The sequence below is a fragment of the Bubalus bubalis genome, chromosome 18, assembly GCF_019923935.1.
Source record: "Bubalus bubalis isolate 160015118507 breed Murrah chromosome 18, NDDB_SH_1, whole genome shotgun sequence".
Classification (NCBI taxonomy): Eukaryota; Metazoa; Chordata; class Mammalia; order Artiodactyla; family Bovidae; genus Bubalus; species Bubalus bubalis.
The window spans coordinates 13,373,586-13,395,983 of NC_059174.1; the positions used below are offsets into that span (position 1 = coordinate 13,373,586).

The window sequence follows — 22,398 nt, forward strand, 5'->3', positions numbered from 1 at the left end:
TGACAGCTGCAGCCCAGCGCCCAGGCCCGAGGCCGCAGGGCTGAGACATGTTTGCCCTGGGCTGCCCACGGCCCACTCACTGATCCTGGCTGCTGCCCTGCCGCTGGACTCTGTGTGCTGTCCACGGTTGTACCGCCAGTACTGGAGTGGGAGGAAGGGGGAGAGAGAAGGAAGGGGCGGACGGGGAAGTGTGAGCTTCCTGAACCCTACTCTCTTCCTTCGGAAATGTCCAGATAATATTTCCTGTCTGCACCAGGCTGGTAAATAGGCCACACCTGGGCAGCTGCACGAAGGGGTGGGTCACTAACCCCTCAGGACAGTGTCCAGGCAGAACCCATGTGTCCTGGGGCCTCAGAGGGCGTGGCTTGTTAAAGATGCTGTTTCAGAGAGTCTCGCTGAGCCCAGAGGGGACCAGCTGAGTCCCGCCCTCTGCTCCCCTCAGACAGGGAACACCTGAGCCCATCCCCCAAGCCAGAGCCAGCCCAGCCCCCCGCAGCAGCCTGCCCCCGACAACTCAGGGTGGCATCCAGCTGTCCCTTGCGTCGCCCGGCTCCTCCCCTGCCCGTACTGCAGGCCGCCTCTGATCCCTAGCTTAATTTATTTTGACATCCTCGCTGCTGTGTGACCTCCTTGTGGTATCACGTGTTGCTTAAAACTCATTATCCCCCCTTGAAACAAGAAGTTAATTAAACCCTTCACAGAGCCAGTGTTGACAAGTGTCGGCGTGGGCCCCTGGCATGGCTGCCCAGGGCTCCAGGGCCTGGGGCTGACGGGCGGTGGGGGAGCAAGTCCTGGGCCCCCTTCCCCACAGGGCAGCCACCAGGGGCCATGCTGGAGCAGCAGCTGTGGATCTCCGAGGGAGGCTCTGCTGCTCACCTGCTGTGTGGCAGGTGGGGTGGGGGTGACTTCACTTCTCTGAGCCTCAGTTTCCTTGTCTGGCAAATAGGAATTCTAAGAGTCCCTTCTTCAGACAGTGCTTGGCGCAAGGCCTGGCACTGAGGAGCCCTCTGCCGCTCTCTGCCCTCACCCCACATGTGAGGCAACAGAGTGCTGAGAACTGCAGAAAAGGCACCCTGGGCCCTGCAGGCTGGACCAGAGAGAGGCCAGAAGCAATCAGAGCCTCCCCGACGGAGGGAAAGTGGGCGGGCAGTGGGAGGGAAGGGTGCGTCTAGTGGCAGGAACAGCGTGTGGGGCCACAGGACGCCTGGACCTGTTCAGGGAGGTTCAGAGGAGGACTAAGGGGGGAGGGCTGAGATTATCGCAGTTGCTTTGGGGAGGTCCCACTGGCTTCAGCCTGCAGTGGCGGCAGGGGTGGCTGTGGGGCCAGCAGCAGTCAGGCTGGTGGGTGAGGGAGGCTTGGAGCTGGGTGGGGATGATGGCAGAGTCCCCAAGGGGCCTCTCAGGGCTATCAGGAGGTGTGGTCAGGGACACTGGAGGGGACAGTGAGGCAGAAGGAGGACTTCCGGTGCAGCCTGGCAGGCAGAGCCCCTCACCTGGCCTGGGCTAGGGACACACTCCTCCCAGCCTGTCCAGCCCTTCCGAGCCTTTGCTCCTGCTCCTCCCTAAGCTGAGAATGCCTTTCTCCCACCACTCTTTCCTGAGTCATCTTCATCCTTCAGTGTCCAGCTTAAGTTTCTAGAGCATTCTGTGTCTCCCTTGGTCATCACCTAACAACCAGTACAGAGCCTGCTATATGAGAAGTGCCACAATCAGCCCTCTCCCCACCCACAGCCACTGCCCGCTCCCGGGCAGTCCCCCGGGACAGAGCAGCACAGAGCAAGCCCATCAGCAGGCCCCCAGACCACCGCGCACAAAGCAGAGGTGGAGCAGACGTGAGCCCGGAGCCACAGCAGCATCGAGACTAGAGGGTCCTGCCCACCCCACTGACAGATGAGGAAACCAAGAGCCTGATGGCTTAAGGACTTGCTCAGGGTCATGGCCTCCTATGTGGCAGAGCCAAGATTTGAACCTTGTTCTCCCAGGGCCCAGCCAGGGTTAAGAACGTGGGCTCTGCCCTGCGACTGCCCGGGATACAGGAATCATGACCATTTCCGAGCTGTAGGGCCACTCTGAGCCTCAATGTCATTATCACCACGACAGCCTTGATGCTGTATCCTAGGCCCAGCCCTGCCACTTCCTGCCAAGGGGACCACCAGAGGGTTGCTAGGACAGGATGCCATGAGAGACCATGAACCAGCCCCAAAAAGGATCAGGGAAAGGTTAGTGATGCTGATAATGATATGGCCCTAGTGTGGGCACCCAGAGCTGTCCCCAGGAGCCTTTCCTGGGCCCAGATACCCTTGGAACCTTCTCCAGGGCCTCCAGGCTATTAGGACTTGAAATCCAGCAAAGCAGGAAACAGCCAGGCCGTGGTCGGGGCAGCTGAGCTCCACGCCGAGCCCTTCCCAGCTCCAGGGAAGGGTGTTGCGAACATCCAGGTGGACTTCCACCAGTGATGTTTGGATGTGAAACGTGACACTCCCACAAGGAATGCAGGTGGCCGGTAGGACCCCGCGGCAGCCCCTCTCCCCTCTGAGCAGGGACTCCTGCTGGACCCCACAGAGATGACGCCTCCTCCAGTCAGCCTTCTTTGACTTCCCCAGGCAAAGGTGGTGACTCCTGCTCTGTGCTAAGCCAGGCCTTCCTTTCTTCAGCATTCCTTGTTCTTCTTTCCTCAGTTTATTGTCGTGATCAATAGAGCTCTGTGGAGGGTGTCATGGCCTGTCTGAGTGAGGTCCAGTGACCCCGCCATTGGTCACGAGCAACCTGCAGTGTCATTATCTTTGCAGTAGTGGGAATAACAGCCCTTGCAAGGCAGACAGAGGGGGCAGAGCATGGAAGCAAAGTTCCCCAGTGCGGGCCTGAGTCAAGGCTGTCATGGCGTTTCACAGGCAGGTGACCGGCACAGGTGCATGGAACCCTACCCTTGGTTTAAGGTTCCTCTGAGGTTGCTTGAAAATGTTTAATTTTTGAACAACGGGCTCCACATTTTCTCTTTCCACTGAGCCCTGAGAATTATGAAATGGGTCCTGGTCAGCAGGTTCTGTTTCTGACCTGCCCCTGCCCCTAAGTCCCTAGGCAATGGGGGTCTCGGGAGCCTAAAGTAGCCTGAAGTGCTGCCAGCCCTCTCTCCCCTCACCCTCAACATGCGTACTCAGTCATGTCTGACTCTCTGCAACCCCGTGGACTGTAGCCTGCCAGACTCCTCTAACCATGGGATTCTCTAGACAAGAATACTAGAGTGGATTGCCATTCCCTCCTCCAGGGGATCTTCCCCATTGAGGGATCGAACAGTGTCTCCTGCATTGCAGGCAGACTCTTTACCACTGAGCCACAAGGGGCGCCCCACCCCCACCCCCGCAGGGATCAGCATCACTAACTGGTCCTGGTTCTTCTGCTCTTGCTGACCCTCAGAACCCTCCTCCACACAGACCTCCAGCCACTCCAGCAGTGGTAGCAACCTGGGTGCCACTTGCTGTGCATGGAGCCTCAAACCTGGCAGAGGTCCAGTTCATGGCCACCTCTTCCAGGGATCCCCCTGACTGCCAGGTTCCCATCCTGTAAAGAGGCTCCCCACTTTGGGAAGGCAGCAGGCCCAATGGGAAACCCAGAAGGTGGAGTCCCTTGTCTCATTGACAGACATAGTGGGAGCCCTGGGCTGAGTGAACCAGTCAATTATGGGCCGCATACTCCACAGAGAAGGGGTACAGCACCATGGCAGCTGCAGGAAGGCTGTACCCACTGGGTCTGGGCAGAGAGTGGGAAGAGTGGGCAAGCTCATGACTCCAGACAGGTCTCTTGGCCTCCTGGCCTCAGTGTTCTGGCCTGTCCGGGGGCAGTGGCTTATCCTGGGGGGACCTCAACCTTCTGCCCCACCTGCCAACCTCCTGCCCTCCTGAGAGCAGCAGCAGCAGGGGAGAGTGTCCAGGTCCTGGGGGTGAATTGTTTGTCTTCTATGGGGAAGGGCAAAGGCAACAGGAGTCAGACAGAATGAGGGGGTCTCAGGGCAGAGTGCTCAGCACCCAGCCAGCCCCCACACATCACTTTGAGGATCACCTGCCATCAGGTGGGTGGGTCCAGCTTTGCGGACAGGCATCCAGACACCCTGTTTGCAAAGCTCTTCCCCTTAGCCTCTGGCCCCTGCTAACTTCCTATTTCTTGCGAATATGGGGTTGGGGATGGCGGGGTGAGGGCAGGCACCAAATGCAAGCCAAGAATATTAAAGGAATACAGTTGAGCTCCCAGGGACGACTCTGATGCTGTGTGACCTTGAGCCTCCTGGAAAGTGGGGGGCCTCTGGGATCCCATGAACATATTCCAAAGGACAGAAGGGCTGGCCTCCGTGTCCAAGGCTGGAACAGGCAGTACTGACCATGGGAACCTCGCTCCTTTCTACTTCCTGGGCCTCCAGCAGGGGCGTCCTGGAAAGGCACGGCCTGGGAAGGAGAGACCCAGAGGGGCAACGCCTGGGGGCTGCTGCGAGGGGGCGGGGAGCAGGCACAGGCCGCTGGATTCTGCGGCCTCCCGGATTTCCAGCCAGATCTGAGTCCAAGGGAGGAGGGTCCGAAGTCCCTCGCTCTCCATTTGGGGCTATGGTCGCCGGAGGTGGCGAACCCCGCGGATGCTGCTTCCACCAGTCTTGGGCGGAATCCCCACCGTGCCAGAGCCGGCTCCACACCCCAAATCTGGTCCCAGGCAATGTGGGACGTCAAGGCCTCGGGCTGCTTGACCCGGCCCTCATTGTCCCCTACCCGGCGGGCCGAGGAGGGTGGTCGCAGAGCCTAGGAGTTCTGGGCGGGTCAGAGGCCCTGAAGGCGGAGTTATAGAGCAGCGGGGCGGAGTGATGGAGCGGTGAGCGGAGCCCAGGCTTTGGGGTGTGCTCTGGGCGGAGCCTCGGAGTTTAGGGGCCGAACCAGGTCAGGTCAGGCTTGGGGTGGGGCTGGCATCGGGGGGCGGGTCTAGAGAGAGCTTGAGCCCGGTCGGGCGCGGTGATCCCGAGCGGCGGAGTGTATTGGGTCGCAGAGTCTGAGCCAGGCCTGGGGACAAAGCAGCAGGGCCAAAAGAGGTGTGGAGGAGGCCACAGGTTCACCCAGGGCCGGGGCCAGCTCTCTGGGGGCGGGGCCAGAAGGCGGGGCGGGACTATTTCAGCGAGGAAGCAAGGGGGCGAGCCAGGGTATCGGGGCGGGGCCAGCCGAGGCGGGGAGAGGCCAAGGCCGCGAGGAAGCAAGACCGCCCGGGGGCTGGAGCGCGCTGCGCGGGGGGAGCGGAGCGCGGCTCTGGGGGCGGGGAAGAAGGCGGGGCCGGAGCCAGAGGAGGGTCAGGAGGCGGGGCGACGGGCGGGGATAAGGGCCGGACCCGGCGACGGGGCGGGGCCAGAGGCGGGGCGGGCCCGGAGGCGCGGCGCCGTGACGTGCACGCCCCGCCCCCACGCCCCGAGCGCCCAGGCAGAGGCCGCCAGGTCCGCCGCGCGCTACCCGCAGGTTCCATTGAGAAGAGCGGAGCAGCGGCGGCGGCGGCGGCGGCGGCGGCGTCTGCGCGGGAGCGGAGAAGCCGGCAGCAGCCCGCCGCCCGCCGCCCCCGGCGGTCTGCGCGGCCGCACAGCAGGGACGAGACTCCGGCCTCCTCAGCGGCGCCGGGCCGGACGCGGCGGGCTGGGGGCGCGGGCCGGGGCGGCCGTGGAGCCGAGGGGCCGGGGGCATGAGCCGCCCCGCGGCCCCGCCGCGCCCCCGCCGCCCGCCGCCGCCCACCAGGGGCTAGAGGCGGCCGCCGGGAGGGCGCGCGGCGCCGGAGACATGTCCAGGAGGAAACAGAGCAACCCCCGGCAGATCAAGCGTGAGTCAAACTTTGCCCGCCGGCCCCGACCCCCGCCGCCCCCCTCTACCCGTTCCCCGGCCCGCCCCGCTCTGCCCGCGGCGCTCGCGACCTTCACCCCGCGCCGCGCCCCCCGCGCTGTGTGCCAGGCGCGCCGTAATCTAATCTTTGCCGGCGGGCCGGGCCCCCGCGTCTGGGCTCCAGCACCGGGGGTCCGGCCTGGAGGGGGTGTCCGCCCAGAGGGCCGGAACGGGGTGGCTGGGGGCGCGGCCACCTCGCGGCCTGCCCCTCCCCCGCATCCCAGAGATGGTGCAGCGATAAGGCGGCCCCGATCTGGGCTCAGATAAAGTTTAAAATATTCCATTCTGCAAGTCCCATCCTGATAAGATCGCTCTGTCGGGACGGGCTGAAATTGTGATCTTATCTCGCGCGGTTGACTCTCCCAGGCTTTGTATCTAGAGGGAGAAAGAGAGACCTGAGAGGGAGAAGGGGCACCCAGGGCGTGTGGAAGTGCAGGCCAAGTGACAGAGACCCGCGGGTGCCCACCACCATGCCTTCTGGTCACAGAACCTCCTGGCTGCGGGGGGCAGGGGTGCTGCTACCACAGCCCATGAGCTGGGCTCCAGCCCTGTCTCCCGGGTCTCCAACTCCAGCTTTCCCTGCCGGGGACAGCCTCCTGGAGGCCTTCTCCCTGTGTCCCAGCCAGAACCACAGGGGCTTTTGCGCTCCTAGGCTTGCGGTCACACACCTTCTATCCAAGGGGCTGCTCCTTCAGGGAGGGGTCTCCCAGGACTCAGTCCTGGGCCACGCGTCCAAGTTTCTACCCCATCTGGACCAAAGGCCATTCCCCAGGGGGGCCGGGCAGTCACTGCTGATGCCCAGCCCCCAACCCCCTACCGCAGCGATAAAAGCGCCCTAAACTCTTGGGGCCACTCAGCTGAAAGAGGGCAGTGCACAGGAAGCAGGAATCCCTACCCCACGCCAATAATAACTTCACACCTCTGCAGCCAGGGCCAGGGCTCAAGGCTTTCTACCTGGGTTACATCTCCCGGGCCAGACCGGCAAGTCGTTGGGGCTGCCAAAGAGGCAAAGAGGTGGCCAGCCCCATGCTCCTGAGCACTGTCTCTTCTGTCCACATGAGCTCTGCCTTCAAGACCCCTTGTGAGTGCTCCTGGTGGGGGGAGTGTCTAGTCCCCAGATCAGATCCCATAGAGGGGGAAGGCAAGCGTGAATCCGGGTTCCCGTAACCTGACTCCTCAGCGTGTAAGCGGGACTGTTTTCCGAAAGTCGCCTTCTATCAAGTCAACTCAAGTATTAAAACCACCCACAGGTCCCGATCTGCGCTGGTTCTCTGGTTTCTTTTTCCCCTCCTCCCCTGTGTGCCTCTGTTGGGTCTGTTCTCGTGTGTGCGTGTGTCTGTGTTTCAGCGTGATGAGAAATGCAGATAACGCGGGCAGGGAGATTGCAGGTTGGGAGCCGATGCCAGCGCCGATAAGGCCCAGAGCGGGGCGAGTGCCCGGACTCGGCTGGGTGGACTGAGCGGAGCGCGTTGTGGACAGGGACCAAAGCGGGTGGGAGGGCGAGCCCTGCTGTCCACTTTCAGTGCGCCCGGGAACCAGGCTAGGGAGGGAGCCGACCCTGGGAGGTGGAGCTGGGGAACCGTCCCTTCAGCCTGCGGCCCGGGGCGCCTCCACCCCCGGGCAGATCTAGGCGCGTTAAGATGCGAGCGCTGATTGTCACCAAGCGGCGGCGCCCGCACGCCCGCCCTCTGCCTGGGGCTGTGCGTACAGGCCCTCGCAGCTGTGTGCCCGCTCCACTGGCCTCACCTGCGACCAGGCCGCGAGTGGGGGGCGGGGGCGAGCTCTTGGGGCGCCGCCCCCGTGCCCCCACCAAAGCTGGGGCGCAGCTGCCCGCGCCTCTGTACGCCTTTTGTTCCGCGCGCAGATAGATGTGCCGCGCTGATAAGGCGCACAACCGATGGCGGAGGCGATAGGCGCTCCCATTTATTAACTTCAAACGTGGGAGCGGGGGAGGGCGAGGCGGGAGCGCGGCCTTGGCCGGCCAGATGGCTGTGACGATAGGCCGGGCCCCGCTGGCGGGGAACACAGGGCGGAGCGCAGCTAGGGACCCCCGGCGCCCCCGGCCCGCCGAGGTTTCCTCCCGCCCGGGTCGATGGGAGCTCAGATAAGCGCCGGGCCGGTCGGCCGGATGGCGATCTCCAACAGCGATAAGAGGCCTTATCTACGGCCACCAGGCCCGGCAGGGTTGGAGGCAACAACAGCGCGGGGGCGGCGCGGCTGGGGCCAGTGGGGTCCTCCGAAGGCCGGGGAGGGGTGGAGGGGCATGCGTGTCTGGGTCCGTTTGGGCGAGTTTTCATCCCAAACACACTTCATTGCCAAGAAGTTGATCCTCCCCCTGCGGGTGGTACAGTCCGTCAAAATGAAAGAAAACTGACTTTGCAGCGGCCAGGAGGTGGGGGACACCCAACCCTGATTCCTATTAGATGGTGTGAGATACAGTCAGAGGCGGAAGGAGAGAGGATGTTTTCCCCCTTGAGTCACGTTGGGGTTGGGGGTCTTCCTAGCAAGTGGTAGGTATATAACCTGCTTACAGTTGTTTTTTTGTTTTGAAAAAAGAATCAAAGTGGCTTCCACTGCCGGGTTGAGGTTGGGGGGAGCCCAGTGTACTAGTTTTTTTTGAGCGGGTCCTGAAAATCAGAAGGGAAGGTCTACTCGGATCTGCCTTGATTCATTCAGCAGGTCTTGATTGAGCACTTGCTGTATGCAAGCACTGGTCACAGTCACTGCCCTGGGAGCCAGAGGTGGGGTAAGCTAACCAGAGGCAGAGGGTGAGCAGTGTGGGAAATGGGGGAGGGGGCAGGTGGGGCTCTGCCTGCAAGGGGGGACCTCCAGCAGGGGTCAGGAAAGAGCCCAGCATGGGGGTGCCTCCAGGGACAATGGGCTAGCTTCAGTTCCCAGCTCTGAACAGTGGGGATATGGAAAGCCCCCAGGTCAGACTGGGGGTGCTGAGCCCCTTTGCAGAGGGAGGGCCCCTGGGGGCCATGATTCCAGAGGTGAGTGGAAACCGAGGACAGACAGGTAAGGGGCTCCTGGAAGAAGCCCTGCCGGTCCATGCCCAGCAGCCGGTCCATGCCTAGCAGCCAGTCCATGCCCCAGCAGCCGGTCCATGCCCAGCAGCCACTCCATCGCAGGTGGGGGTGTTTTTCACACATCCTCAGAGTTTGATTAAGCAAATTATTGGTGGCCACAGGATGACTCATTCACTCCGAGCTTTAAGCTACCTACCCGCTCCCCCTAGCAGCCCAACGCCCACCTGGGGGCTGGCAGAGTCTTCTGGCTGAGCCAGTTCCAGGGAGAGCCTGGGTGGGGCCGGAAGGGGCTGAGGTGGTCCCTATCTGAGTTTTTAGGAACTTAAGAGGGATCATCTTCACAGAGCCATGCACATCCCCTCCTGGTGTGGGAGGCCGAGGGAGTCTCCTGGTTCTGGGGGCCACCTTGCAATGCCCACCACCGCACCATGATGGCCAAGAAGCAGGGAGAGAGGGGGCTTTGGCTACACAGCTGCCCCGGACTGGAGCCCCAGCTGGTGGGCTGCGACCTGGGCTGGGCTTGCAGGCCCTAATGTTGGGCCTTCACACTGGCTCCAAGTGGTTCTTGGTTTTCCTGCATCCCTGGGTCTGAGGGAAGACAGCTCTTTTGCTCATTAGGCAGTAACAGTAATACCAGTAGTAGCTACTACTCACTCTGCGCCAGGCTACACAGTGTCTTCGGGCGGGTCCCGTTCTTACCGTTTACCTCATGGGGAAACCAAAGTGCAGAGAAGTTCTCACCCAAGGAAATGGCAGCTGGGGTTGGAAGGCTGGCAGTGTGGCCCTGCTCTGAGCAGCACACTGCTCAGAGGAGTGAGGAACCACAGTTCCTCACTTCTGTCTGCCTCTGGGCTTCCCAGCCTCAGTCTCCACAGCTGTGCAATGGGCCCCTGGGAGTAGAGGTGCCCAGCAGTCTTTCCCCAGCCCTGCCCTTGCCAAGTCTCCGGCTCCTTCCTGAGATGTTCACATTGACAGGAGTGGGCTCCCAGGAGGTTTTAGCCAGCCCTGCCCAGGGCCTGAGCCCTGGTCTCATCCCGCCCACCTGACCAGCCCCTCCCCAGAGGTCACTGGGAGCCCAGCATGGCACCAGCACCGCCAGGGATTTAAATGGGTCAGTTGGGGAAGAAAGGAGGAGGGAACACGATGCCATTAATTGTACCCCTTATCTCCTGTTTCTATGCCAACCAGACGTTCCTGGGGCTTGACGGGCTCGTGAATAATACTCCCGGCAGCCTATCTGCCATCGACAGGCCTCCTCCTGGAGGCAGTTGTTGCCTCGCTGATGGGTATCGCCACCACCGCCCCCCCCCCCCAAATAGACCCAGGCCTGGCCCCGCACGAAGGCCAGCCAGGCAGCGCTTGGGCGCCTGGCTGGCTCCTGCCCACCAGCCACCATCCTATTGGTCGTCCTGGCCCTGCTCCCCCTTCCTGCAACAGCCCTGTCCCCATTTCACAGAGGGGGAGACTGAGGCCACCGTCACATATTCGCTCTCTGGACCTTGCCCACTGTTCCCTACTCTGGCAGACGTGACCTGGCCCCAGGAGGGTTGCAGAAGTGAAGGCCAACACCTGCCAAGTGGGCCTGCATGTCCGACTGTGGCAACGGGAGGCAGGTGGCCCCACGTGTAAGGACTCAGCTCCTCCCAGCTGCAGGGTGTGTGGTCCTGTGAGGAGGGGAGGGCCAGCCCCCATTGGGGCTGACCCCTCACTGGGGCCTGGGCTCAAGCCAAGACCTGGAGGGTTTCTCTCTGGCTTCTCCTTTTACCCCCTTTCGGCCTCAGTTTCCCCGTCTGCACAATAGGGATGAAGACACTGGTGGTCCCTGGGCATCGACATGAAATACACATCACCTCAGACAGCTGCCAGCATCCCCATCCCCCTTCTCCAAGATATCTTTGTGGTCCATTGGTCAAGTCAGGTCTGTGGTTTCCAGTTTATCAATGAGGGACAAATCTCTTTCCCCAAACTGTCTCCAGAGAGTAAAACACATACAAGGACCCTGTCCAGGAAGTGGGCACCGCAACCTCCCGCACTCCCATCACTCCTCTTCGTGGCTAGTCTTTCCCTCCGGCCATTCCAATGACAGCTTGCCAAGCAAGCGCCCAGGCTGTACAAACCTGGCATCACTTGCCCTCTCTGAGCTGACATTTCGCCATCAGAGAAGAAGGGCTGCATTAGGCAGTTGGCAACAACGTTCCTCTCTCCCCCACCCCCATCCCCCTCTCCCCCACCTCCTCTTCCCCTGCCTGCCTGAGCTCTGGATGGATTTGGACCAAGCCAGCCCAGAGTTGAAGGGCCGTGGGATCAGGTAGCGAAATGAGAGGATCCTAGGGCCTCCTGCGTCCCTGTACCTACTTCACAGATGAGGAGCTGGAGGCCTGGAATGAACAGGGCCTTGCCGAAGGTACCTGTTCAGCATCAGTGTGGTGTCCCACCTTTGCCTCAGTTTGTCTCCTGGTTCAATGGGAATATCCCAGTCCAGTGCCCCGATGAAGATGGCAAGAGGCTGGGCCTTGAGTCCTGCCCCGCTCCCCAACTTTCCATTCCAGCCCTGTGGATCTGCCTTTAGCTCCGGCATCACAGCCGCTGGGGCCTCAGGAGGCATCTTGTGTTTTCTTATCTGTGGAAGGAGTGTGAATGTGCTCTCGCGGGGCTGGAACACAAAGGCGATGAGCAGGCTCCCACATCAGAGGGGGGCTATTGTTGCTGGGTGGCATATTGCTGCCACCCACCCCAGTCGTCCCTGAGGCCACCATGCGGGCTGAGGACAGGACCCTTTTGCTCTGGGTCCCAGGGGTTCCATCTCTACCCCACCCTACCCAGTGTCCCACAGCAGGGCATGGGTCTAAGATCCAGGCCACCGGCCAGCCCTTGACTCTGCATGGGCTGCCACATGGCCTGAGTCGTGGCCTTGCTGTGACCCTGTGGGCAGGTGCCTGTCTCCTGCCTCAGTTTCTGCTTTTCAAGCGGGAGCTTCATAAGATCACCCTCTCCTGGGGACTGTATGTAGGGTCCATGAGATCCCAGATGCAAAATGTAAAGTGCTGTCCGGGGTCATGTCCCGGGTGTACGGGGCAGCCTTGAGAGCTAGTGGCTGCGCTGCTGATATTTTGCCAGAATTCCCCAGGGCTGGACGTGTCACACAGAGTCCTGCCTCCTGCCTTCTTTTCCTTCATGTATCACTTTTTGCATTGGGGGTGAGCCATGGGCCACGTCCCCTGACTGCAGGACAGGGCTGGTTCAGGCCCCCTCAGTCCCTTTCCAGCACAGGTATCTTACCTGCTGTTAACAATCATCAGCCATATGGATTGACCCATCTTACAGGCAAGAAAACTAAGGCTCTGGGAGGCAGTGACATGCTCAAGACCTTGTGACCCAGGAGCTGGGGTCTGTGGACCCCAGAGGTGGGCCCAGGTTTCTCTGGACAGTCCCCACGCAGCCCCCAGCCACCCGCCCTGCCCTCCTGAGTTGTCCTATGTCCTCCTGGCCCAGCCCCGCCTCCCCCCTCCTCTGGTCTCCTGTTTGGGAGAAGGCAGCGCCCGCTGGGGCAGGAATGTGGTGGCTGACCTTGGGCCAGAGCCGGGCAGATAGGCAGGCCCCTCCCCTCCCCTTCTGTCCCTCCATTCTGCGTCTCCTGGGCCTGCTGGCCGGGGAGCCACGGTTTCTGCTCCCGTGAAAGAGGTGATGGGTGTGATGTGAGCCTCCGTGAGCCCCACACAGTTGGAGCTCAGCCCTGGCCCAGGTCCCCAGGCTGGTCGAGGGACAGAGACCCAGCCAGCCAGACTCAGCTGGGGTTCTCAAACCATTTTGCACCAGAAAATGGAGGATCAGAGAGGGTGGGTGGTTGCACCATGGTCACACACAACATGAACGATGTGGAAAGGGGATCGGAGGGGCAGTCTGTGTAACCCCACGCCAGCTCTGGGCACCCCCAGAACTGAGCTGTTGTTGCACCTGGGCAGGAGGGGCCAGCCACGGTGGGGGCTCTGCATGTGGGTGGCGGGTGGCAGCAGGAACACCCCGGGGGCAGGGCTCTTAGGCTCTGCAGGTCCGCAGACATCATGCTGCCTTCCTGAGCCTCAGTCTCCACCTCTGCAGCACGGGGATGTCGTGGAGATGCTGGGCTGGGTGCATGCCCAGCCCCTGCCCCGAGCCTCGGTTCCCCTGCAAGGTTTCAGTAGAACCGTGATCCTGAGCTCACAGGGCAGTGAGGCTGGCAAGACCGGACAGCAGAGGTCCGGCCTGGGCCAGAGCCCCTGCGTCGTCTGTATCATTTGGCAGAGTTAAAATGAAGAGGGAGACGACATCCCCCCACCTCCCTTGCCCTGATTCCTGCCAGTTCCTCTTGGTGTCTCACTTGAAGCCGTCCAGCTTTCCTGACCTGCCACGTGCACCTGCCACAGCCTCCTGCATTAGTCTCCCTTGTCTCCACCCTGAAATATGCAGCAGGAGTGGAGTCCTGGGAGTCCCTGGGAGCGGGAGCGGGAGGGGCCACCAGACGGGGTCTCGGCTCCGTCCTGCGGTGGGCAGCAGGGAAGAGCTGCCTGAGGGCCCTCCACTGGAATAGGCCCTCGTGGGCTCCCACAGGCTCATCCAGGGCACTGCTGCTTTCTCAGCCCCCCTCTATTCTTCAGGCAGCCCTGGCATCAGGCACTCGGCCCCATTCAATGAGAGAGAAAGCTGCAGCCTCCTCGTGTGACCCCCGCTCACTGGGGCCCCGAGCTCATCCTGAGACCAGTGACAGTGTGGGCATTGGCCATGACAGTAGGCATTAGCGGAGCACCTACTAAGCCCCTGCTGGGTGCCCAACTCTTGCAGCCGTGAGCTCACAACTTGGGCTCAGCAGTTAGCTCAGTGCTCGGAGGGGAAACTGAGGCTTAGAGAGTTGAAAGGTCATACTCCAGAAGGTAGCTCGAGTTTCCCACCCTGGAGGGAGCAGAGGATGGTGACAGTCGTGGTGTCCCAGTCCAGAGCTGTCCCTGCTGGGCATGGTGCCACTATGTTCAAGTCCAGGAAATCGAGGCCTTCCTGCAGTTACAGAGAGCATCTAGCTGTGGTCTCCTTGCTGGCTCTGTGACCTTGGGCCAGTCCCTTCCCCTCCCGGGCCAGAGAGGCTGCAGCCCATCCCCCAGCTGCAGGAGGGAGACCAGAGCCAGGGCTGCACTGGCATCTGATGACTGAGCCCACCTGGGGCAGTTCCCAGTCACACAGGGCCCCCAAGTGAGCCCCTTGCTCCACACCTCAGCTGTAGTGCTCCCCAAGGAGTGAGTGGCTGTGGGGACCCCTGCTTCTGAATGGGCAGAGGTGTTCTGTTTATGAGCCCTGGTGCCCCATCCCCCAGGGTGTCCCACATCGGGACCGGCAGGCAGGTGGCAAGTCCTCAACATTTTAGGGCCATGCTGAGCATACCCCTAACCCCAGGTCAGGACTGGCAGGGGTAGAGCCCACCAGGGCTGTTTTATTACTGATGCTTCCTGCTCCTGGGGCTGGGGACCTGGAGAAGGCTTTGGGGGTGGGGTGGAGACCCTGAGGGCCGCAGGCAGGAGGGCAGGCTGCTCGCACCCCCCTCCCCCCTGCCATGCCTCCACACACCCACCCTTTTCATGTCATAGCCCTGGTGTGGCTTGGCAGGGCTGAGGCCCCCAGCCCCACTGGGACCCTGAGGTGGCCTGCTGCCTCAGTTTCCCCTCCTGCACAGGATGTCTGTGTTCACTCCACCAAAACCGGACATTTTCCCAGAGAGCAGAGGAACCCCCTCGCTCACTGCGGGGGCCTTGATGGTCAGGGCTCCCCGGGGGCCCCAGCCAGACCCTCCTCTCCATCCCAGCTTTGCCGGCCCGGGCCCGGTCTGCCCGAACTGTCTCCTGGTCCAGGCCTCTGGCGGGCGCAGGTTTCAGCTCCTGTGATAACTCGGAAAGTTGAACTGGCCCCATTACCGCGCCGAGATGGTTGGGGAGATACGGCCTTGATAATGGGGGAGATATGGCGTCTCCGTGGCCAATAGCCCAGCCTCTCCACCCATTAACATTCCCCACCAGCGATCCCTCCGTGCTATCTCCTCCATTTCCACTCCTCCCGCAGATAAGAATGGAAATTCTGACTTCATAGCTCACTGATTAAAGTGTCTGGATTTCTTGATAATACACAGATAAATTATGTTTTTGAAAAAGAAGGTAGGGAGGAGGGTGGGCAGGGTGGGAGCCATCTCTCCCGGCCTCTCCTGGCGCCCCAGCGGGCCATGAACCTTGGCATGTCCGGCCTGCACCTCCCAGGCCTCTGTGTGAAGACAGTGTCCCGGAGCCAGGATAGCAGGAGTGGGGGTGGGGGGCGTGAGGGCCAAGGGGCGCCCTCACGGGTACAGGGCCCTCACCAGCTCCTTGCCAGAACTGGGCATCCGGACCGGCAGCCTGGCGCCAACCCCTGGGACGGATCTCTGGGCCTCAGTGTCCTCTTCCGTCTGGTGGGCCAGGTGTGGGGTGAGAATGTGGTGTGGGAAATTTGCCTGTCTGGATCTCTGCTGTCTCTCCCCGACCCCTGGAACGGGCCGTGCCTGGTTATACAGTAGGTGCCCCGTAAATGTTGAGGGACCCAGCGGGGCAGCTGTCTCTCTCCCCTGCCTTCAGAGGCCTGCCGGCCGCCACATGTGACAGCTGGCGCCCAGGTGGGGCTGAGGTGCCATCTCCGCGTCTGTCTGGATAAAGCCGCCTCCTTCAGCTGATCCGAGATCCTGCGCTGATGGTGCGATGAGCGCGATTAGGGCCGCCATGGGGCTAATCCTCCAGCTGAGGGACAGGTGCGGCAGCCGTGGGGGAGGGGCAGGGGCGGGGAGAAGAGGCCAGGCACCCCGCCCTCTCCACTCAGAAAGCCCGCAGAGGGGCTGCCTGGAGCTCCTGGCAGGCGCAGGGCAGCTGGCCGTCTTCCCTGCTCTTTGCATTTATTTTTTTATGCAACTCTTGAGAAATGAGATCCTAGAGGCAGGAGGCCTGACAGGACAGTCAGTGACATTTCTCGGTGGGTCAAGGGCTCCCCACTTCCCATCCAAGTGGAACCCGTGTTAGCTGACAGCTCCATTCACTGCATGCTGCACGCCAGGCCTGGACGTGACCCGTGTTCTCCTATAACATCCTCCCAACATCCTGCAGGGGCACCAGCAACCTCATTTTTTTCTTGGCGGACTCGAGGCTCAGAGAGGTTCTGTAACCCAGCCAAGATCACACAGCAGAGGAAGGAACCGTAGAGACCTGAGGTAGAGGCCTTGTCAAGGTCTGAGTCTCCATCCTGGAGGTTCTCAGGGTGTTGGCACCCGTGGGCTTCCACCTGCCCTAAGGGGACTGCCCTCTAATTGGGGGAAAATGCCCAGGCACAGAGAGGGTGAGGGCCGCAAGTCCTTTCCAAGAGTGGGTGGGGGATGACGGGGTGACTGCTCCTGCTTACATGTGGGGGTCATTTCATCTGTCCTCAGAAAATAGGCTCCTTTGGTGACGAAGTTGGTTTCTTTTTGTCATTGGGTTTTATTTTGTTTCAGTATTCTAAAGGAAGTCAGCTGTTTCCAGTAAAATGGATGCATGTGTGGGGGAGGGGGCCCAGAGTTGGGGGGGTTGTCTGAGTTTGAACCCTGCCCCCGGGTTGGTGGGGGGGGCATGGGCAGGTGACTCACTGCTTCCTCACCCGTGTGACAGGCAGGATTGCACTATAGCCTCCTTGGCCTTCGAGGGAGGAGAGGGAGAGAAGTAGGGAGAGCATCCTGGGTCCCATGCAGCCGGACGTGGGGTTCCCTGGGGCGCCTGCAGGGGCCAGGGTCCCCGAAGCCTCCCTGCTGGCGGCACCTCCTCCTCCATCCCGCCAGCATCCTTCCGGGGTGCTCTCAACAGCAACCCGGGGGTTCCAGAACGTCTGTCCCGTGGGCCCAGCAGTCCTCCCCTCGGACCCTCTGTTTTCACCAGGGCCAGAGAGAACATGGGGATGGGGAGGGGGTCCAGCCTGCCCATCGCTGTGTTCATAGGCAGTTCCCTGTCCTGAGCCTCTGTTTCTACGTCTACAAAAACAAGGCTGAAGACACTAAGGCCTGCCCTGCAAGCACTGGGCTGGGAGTCAGTGGCTTCTCTGGTCATCTCCCTGAGGGCCCCTGTGCCCGCCCAGCCGTACCCTCCCGGGGCTGGCAGGACTTCTCAAGGAAGGAACTCTGTATCCACTCTCCAGATCCCGGCCCCAGCACAGCACAGCCATGTCATCTCTCTGGGCTTCCTGCCTTCATCCTAGAATGGGGGTCAGCCTCCTCAGGGCCCTTTTGGCATGGCTGGTGAGAGCGAACTGGGTCCTCTCTTGAGAGCGGGTGCTCCCCTGCATTTGTCACCCACCTCAGTGCTGACACTGACCCTGGGGACCCCCACCCCTTCCAGCCGGGGGCTCCGGACCTGGGCGCTGGGTGTGTTAAAGATACAGAGGGAGTGTGCCCGAGAGGGAGGCCCCCAGCTCAGGCCCCAGCATAGGGGTGGGGTGGGGGTGTGTTCCGCCCTGCCCCCCAAGCAGAAAGAAAGAAAAGGGAACTGCGATACGAGCAGATAGGCCTGGTGGTAGAGCAGCCCTATCGCGTTATCTATCTGCCTGCCGCTCCCAGCGGTTCTGTTGTTTCCTCTTATCTCACCCACCAAAATGCCAGGAACAAAGCCTGTGCACACGCGCTCACACACACGCACACACCCGCGAGCCCACCACCCTGCAACTCAGAGCCGCAAACATGGTGCCACTAGATCTAAGGTGAAAGCCAGGGGACTGGGTCCTCGTAAAACCATCATCAATGTCGTCACCACTTTGCAAGGAAGCCAAAATATAGCCCTCCCCGAGACAAGACGAGGCAGCTAAAAATAAGAATTGGCCCTAGAGGGCCTCCCTGGAGGGAAGGACTCAGCCTTGCGGTGGGAGCCAGACTGGAAGTGAGGTCCCAGCTGTGCTGCTGTGTCCTAGCTGTGTGACCTTGGGTAGGTATCTTTCCTGCTCTGAGTCATCGTAATGGGTAGGAGTGGGAGGATTTAAGGAAGAGCCCGCACCATAACCAGAGTTCTTATGCAGCAGGTGGCCCTTTGGGACCCAGACTTGAGGCTAAGGCAGGTCACCCTGAGCCCAGTACCCACCCACCCCGCCTAGAGCCTGCTCCCCCACCCCCATCAGAGCCCCAGCCCTTAGCCCTCAGGCTCCCCAAAATGGCCCGGCAGAGACAGTCTCCCCCAGAGGTAGCCCCCTCTCCACCCTGCCAGGTCCCCCAATACCCGGCCCGTCCCTACAATCAGGTAACCAAGATCCTAACCTGTGTGTCCTCAGCCAATGGAAACGCGGCATGCAAATGAGCAGGGCTGAGCGCCGGGGATTGGCTGAGCACTGTGGGAGGAGTGGCCTCAGAGTGGGCGGGGCCTCCTCCAGGGGAGCCCTTAATATGGGGAATACTGTCCTGGGCAGGACCTTTCCTCAGTGCCGGAAACCCCAGTCCAGGCCTCACATTAGTCTGGACGTGGAGAGGGATGGACAGGAGGGCCTTTGGGTGACCTCCTGCTGGCCCACAGAGCCCAGACCCCCACACCCTGAGTTGGGGGCCCAGGACTTGGGTATTCCTGGAATCAGGGCAGCCAGCCCTGACTCCCGGATGGGAACACGGAGTTCAAGAGCAGGGCGGGACAGCTCAAGGCCGGCCAGCTCCCTGCTCCCACTGCATGTGTCTGGGGCACCTCCAGACCCGGTGCGAGCTGCCCCCTCTCCCTGCGCAATGCCCACTGGGATCCTCATCTGAACTCTCACTCTGCCGGCTCCGTGTAGCCCCAGGCAGGAGGCGGGGACCTCGGCATCATCCTGGCGTCACAGACCAACCCTTTGGCCAAAACTGCCAAGTGGTCCGTAAGGCAGGAGGACCTGGCCTGGCTGCCTCCAGGGTGTCTGTGCTCTCCCTGGGGCTTGTCCTGTCCACACAGCAAGAGCTCACACAGTACCCTCTCTGGGGTGGGGGCTCCTCTCCTGTCTGTGGCAGAGTATATTCTGGAAACTGGGGTTCCCCACAGCTCCCATCCTAGAAATTTACATGACAATGGACCATGTCTCTAGGAAGCAGTCAAGAAACTTTGGGGAATTCTCAGCGAGTTGAGGGCAATTTGCGTCCCCTGGAACGTCTCATCCCCTGGGATGTCTCGTTGGCAAGATGGGGCCCAGAGTCCGGCCGAGGCCCCCTGGCACCCACAGGGCTCCATGACCTGAAAAGCAGCCACAGGCGTGGGCGTTTTTCAAAAATGCTTAAGTGGAAAATAGCAGAGAGGTGTGGAGGGAAGGAGTTTGGGCTGAGATCAAGGAGAAGGAAATAGGGAGGGGGGCCTTCGGACCAGAACTGGAGTGCTGCCTGGTGACTTCAGCAGAGCTGCTCTGTCTCCCCCTGACAGTGCAGGGCATACAGCAGGCACTCCATACATGCTCCCTCAACTGAGCTCCCCTGTCCCAGGGGAGCAGAGTAAACCCAGGGAACAAAGAGAACTGGAAGAGGGAACTGTCGTGGGTCATGACCACCTGGGATATGGACATGTGGGTCATGGGCAGGGCAGAGGCTCACTGCTTCAGGATGCCTGGGAACGGACAGGGATGGACAAGAGACAAGCAGAGGTGGACGGTGTGTGTGTGTGGGGAAGAGTGTTCCTGGCAGAAGGAATACCAGAGGCAAAGCCCTACAGGGAGAGACAGCTGGCTGAGGGGAGAGGCTGCTGGCTGTAGGGGGTGGAGCCGGGCCAGGGAAGCCTGGCCCCTCTGAGAGAGACCAGCAGGGCTGGGCCATGACCGGCCACAGAGTTTTGCCCAGGACCGGTCAGCGCACCCAACCATCCTCGTGGACTCGATGCCCTCCCCAGCATCCCCGGCCCCTACCCGTGGACACAGGACCAGACCCCGCCAAGCCCCAGCCTGTCTCCCAAGCTAGCAAGTGGCTTGGGGCAGCATGGTGCGGCAGGCTGTGGAGGCGTGTGTGTCTGAATCTCTAAAGCAGGGAATGGGCACTCAGGGAGCCCCCACTGTTGCTTTCGGTGGTAGGTGGCAGACCAACGTGTGTGTGTGTGTGTGTGTGTGTGTGTGTGCTTGATAAATTCATGTAACATGAAACACCATTTATCCATTTCAAGTAACTCCGTGGCAGTAGGTCATTCACAGGTCATCACCACTGTCCATTTCCAGAAATTCTCTATCTTCCCAACGAGGCTCTGTCCCACTGAACCCTGACCGCTCTGTCCCACTGAACCCTGACCGCTCTCCCCTGCAGTCCCCTAGCCCCCGAAGCCTCCTTCTTTCATCTGTGAACTTGAGGCTGATGGTTAACTTCCAGTTTACACCTGAGGAGCTGGGCTCAGGGTGGTGAGTGACCTTCCAGGGTCCCTGCTCCCAGCTTCTTGGATGCTGTGGTTCCAGGCCCCACAGGGACGAGGGGTGCACTGGCCAGGAGGTCGGGGCTCAGGCTCTGCACAGCCACCTACTCCCCGTGGGCCCCAGAGCCCCGCCACCTCGGGCCTCAGTTTCCCCGTCTGTGCAGTGGGGGCAGAGGGGATTGGCTGCTTCTGACCAGGCACACTGAACAGGAAAACAGCGCCCCCACCAAATGACTGTGCTCCTTCCTCCCTTGCTGCACGCCGTCCCCAGGTGCTGGAGAGACACCCACGGCACTGGCCTCGAGTCTGGACACTAGTCTCACAGGCCCAATGCTGGTCCTGGTCCTGGCTCTCTGAGCATCCAGAGGGCCTGCCTGGAGGAGGAGACACCTGCCCCCCGCCCTCTAGGGCCGCTGCGCCATGGCATGAATGGAACCCAGAACCCAAGTAGGCGTGGGAGTCCCCATGGCAAGAGGGCCCTCTGCAGTGTGGGACCGAGGCAGTCATACCCAGGGGCAGGCCTGGCCATGGGCCCCTTGGGGCCGCAGCCCCCAGGGGTGAGAGTTGAGGAGGGCTCAGCGCCCAGCCCATGCCCTCCAGGTCTCCAGCCCCCCCATCAGATGACAGGGCCTGTCACACGGAGCCCCAGCTGGGAAGTAGTCTGCCTCTATCCGTCTGACGCAGGCTACGCGGCGACGGCTCCATTAGCCGCAGCCCCGCTCCCATCTGTCAGCCTTATCGGCCCATCTGGAGAGAATCTCTCCGCGGCCCCGTCCTCTCCTCCCCGGCCCCCCTGCCCACTCACGGCTGTGCCACAGCGTCGGTCGCCCTGCCACGCACCATGACTTTGACCATCGCTCTCGCCCCACGAGTGGCCTCACGCCCTCCTCCTCTCCACCAGTCATCTGTGGGGTCTCTGCCACACGCGCCAGTGTTTCTGGAAAACCCTGGCCCTCCCCCCACTCTCACCCCCAGGCCACGTGGTCTGCACCCCTCCCCCAGGAGCGTTCGTAATCGGTTCTCCAGAGTGAAACAATCTCGCGTAATCTATCAGCAGCTATCGGGCCCATCGGAGGGCCGGGAGTGGCCAGGCCCAGAGATGGCGCCAACCTCTAGCGTTGATAAAGTTTCCGAGCTCAGCAGTGATGAATGTTGAGTAAGTGCAGGCCGCTGGTAGGATGTAGACTTGGCAGGCGCGGCTCCGGCTGAAACCAATCTCTCCCCTATCAACCGGGCTGGGCTTTCTCAGGCCCCACGCTTTCTTGCCGCCTCCTCCGCCTTCCCTTTTTCTCTGCCTCGCCCGCCTGGGCCTCTGCCCCCAGGGACCGAGGTGGGGGACCAGCCTGCTGGCCCTGATCTGAGAGACGGGACAGGCTCCGAGCAGGGAAGGACCCGGAGCCGGCCTGAGGAGGTGGCGGCCGGGCCGCGGCAGCCGCACCCTGGGGTCCTTCCTGCAGCCCAGCGTCCACATTCTGCTATGTCCCATGGTGCTGAGAATAAACCCCAACTGGCCGGCCTCTCCGCCTCTCTCTCAGCCTGGTGCTCCATCCTCGGCTGCAGCAGCCAAATCACCAGACTCTTCCCCAATCCCGGGACTTTGCATGGGCAGTTCTCCCTGTTCACGGTCACAGCCCTTGGTGACCACTCCATACGCACCCACGATTCTTTATCCTGCACCCTTCCTGGCCCTTCATGGTATCCAAGGTGTGTCCCCATTCTGGACCCGTTTGCTCACAGTTGACCCAACATGTGTCAGGCCTGGTGGAATCCCAGTGCTCCTGGGAAGGACACCCCCATCCAGGGCGCATCTTTATCTCTTGAAAAACCCTTACCTGTCCACCTTCACGGTAGCTCTATAAGGTCCATGAGTGGCCCCCTGTCTCTACAAACAGGGACAGCGGGTTGAGCGGGGTGGGCCTCAGGGAGAATGCAAGGCTCTGGAAGGGAGAATAGATGGCAGCCTGTCCACTCCCCCAGCTGCGAGGCCTTGGGCAAGTTTCTTTACCTCTCTGTGCCCTGGTTGCCCCACTCTCCCCGGAGGATGGGGTCACACCAAGGGTCGTTACAAGTGTCATGATGGTTGTGGCATTGCTC

The 22,398-nt window shown here is 61.5% G+C and overlaps 1 protein-coding gene across 3 annotated transcripts in view; it reads left to right on the forward strand.

Annotated features, from left to right (window-relative positions):
• Positions 1-22,398, forward strand: part of ZFPM1 (zinc finger protein, FOG family member 1) — a 68,585-nt gene that overhangs the window by 1,515 nt on the left and 44,672 nt on the right. Inside the window, exon 1 of one of the 3 annotated variants that reach the window (XM_044931153.1) lies at positions 4,993-5,065. The exons of 1 other annotated variant lie outside the window; for it this stretch is intronic. Coding sequence is in view for 1 of the 2 variants with exons in the window: in XM_025268519.2 (XP_025124304.1) it covers positions 5,793-5,832 (40 nt within the window). In the remaining variant the exon portion in view is untranslated. One more of the 3 variants, XM_025268519.2, reaches the window with a different exon arrangement.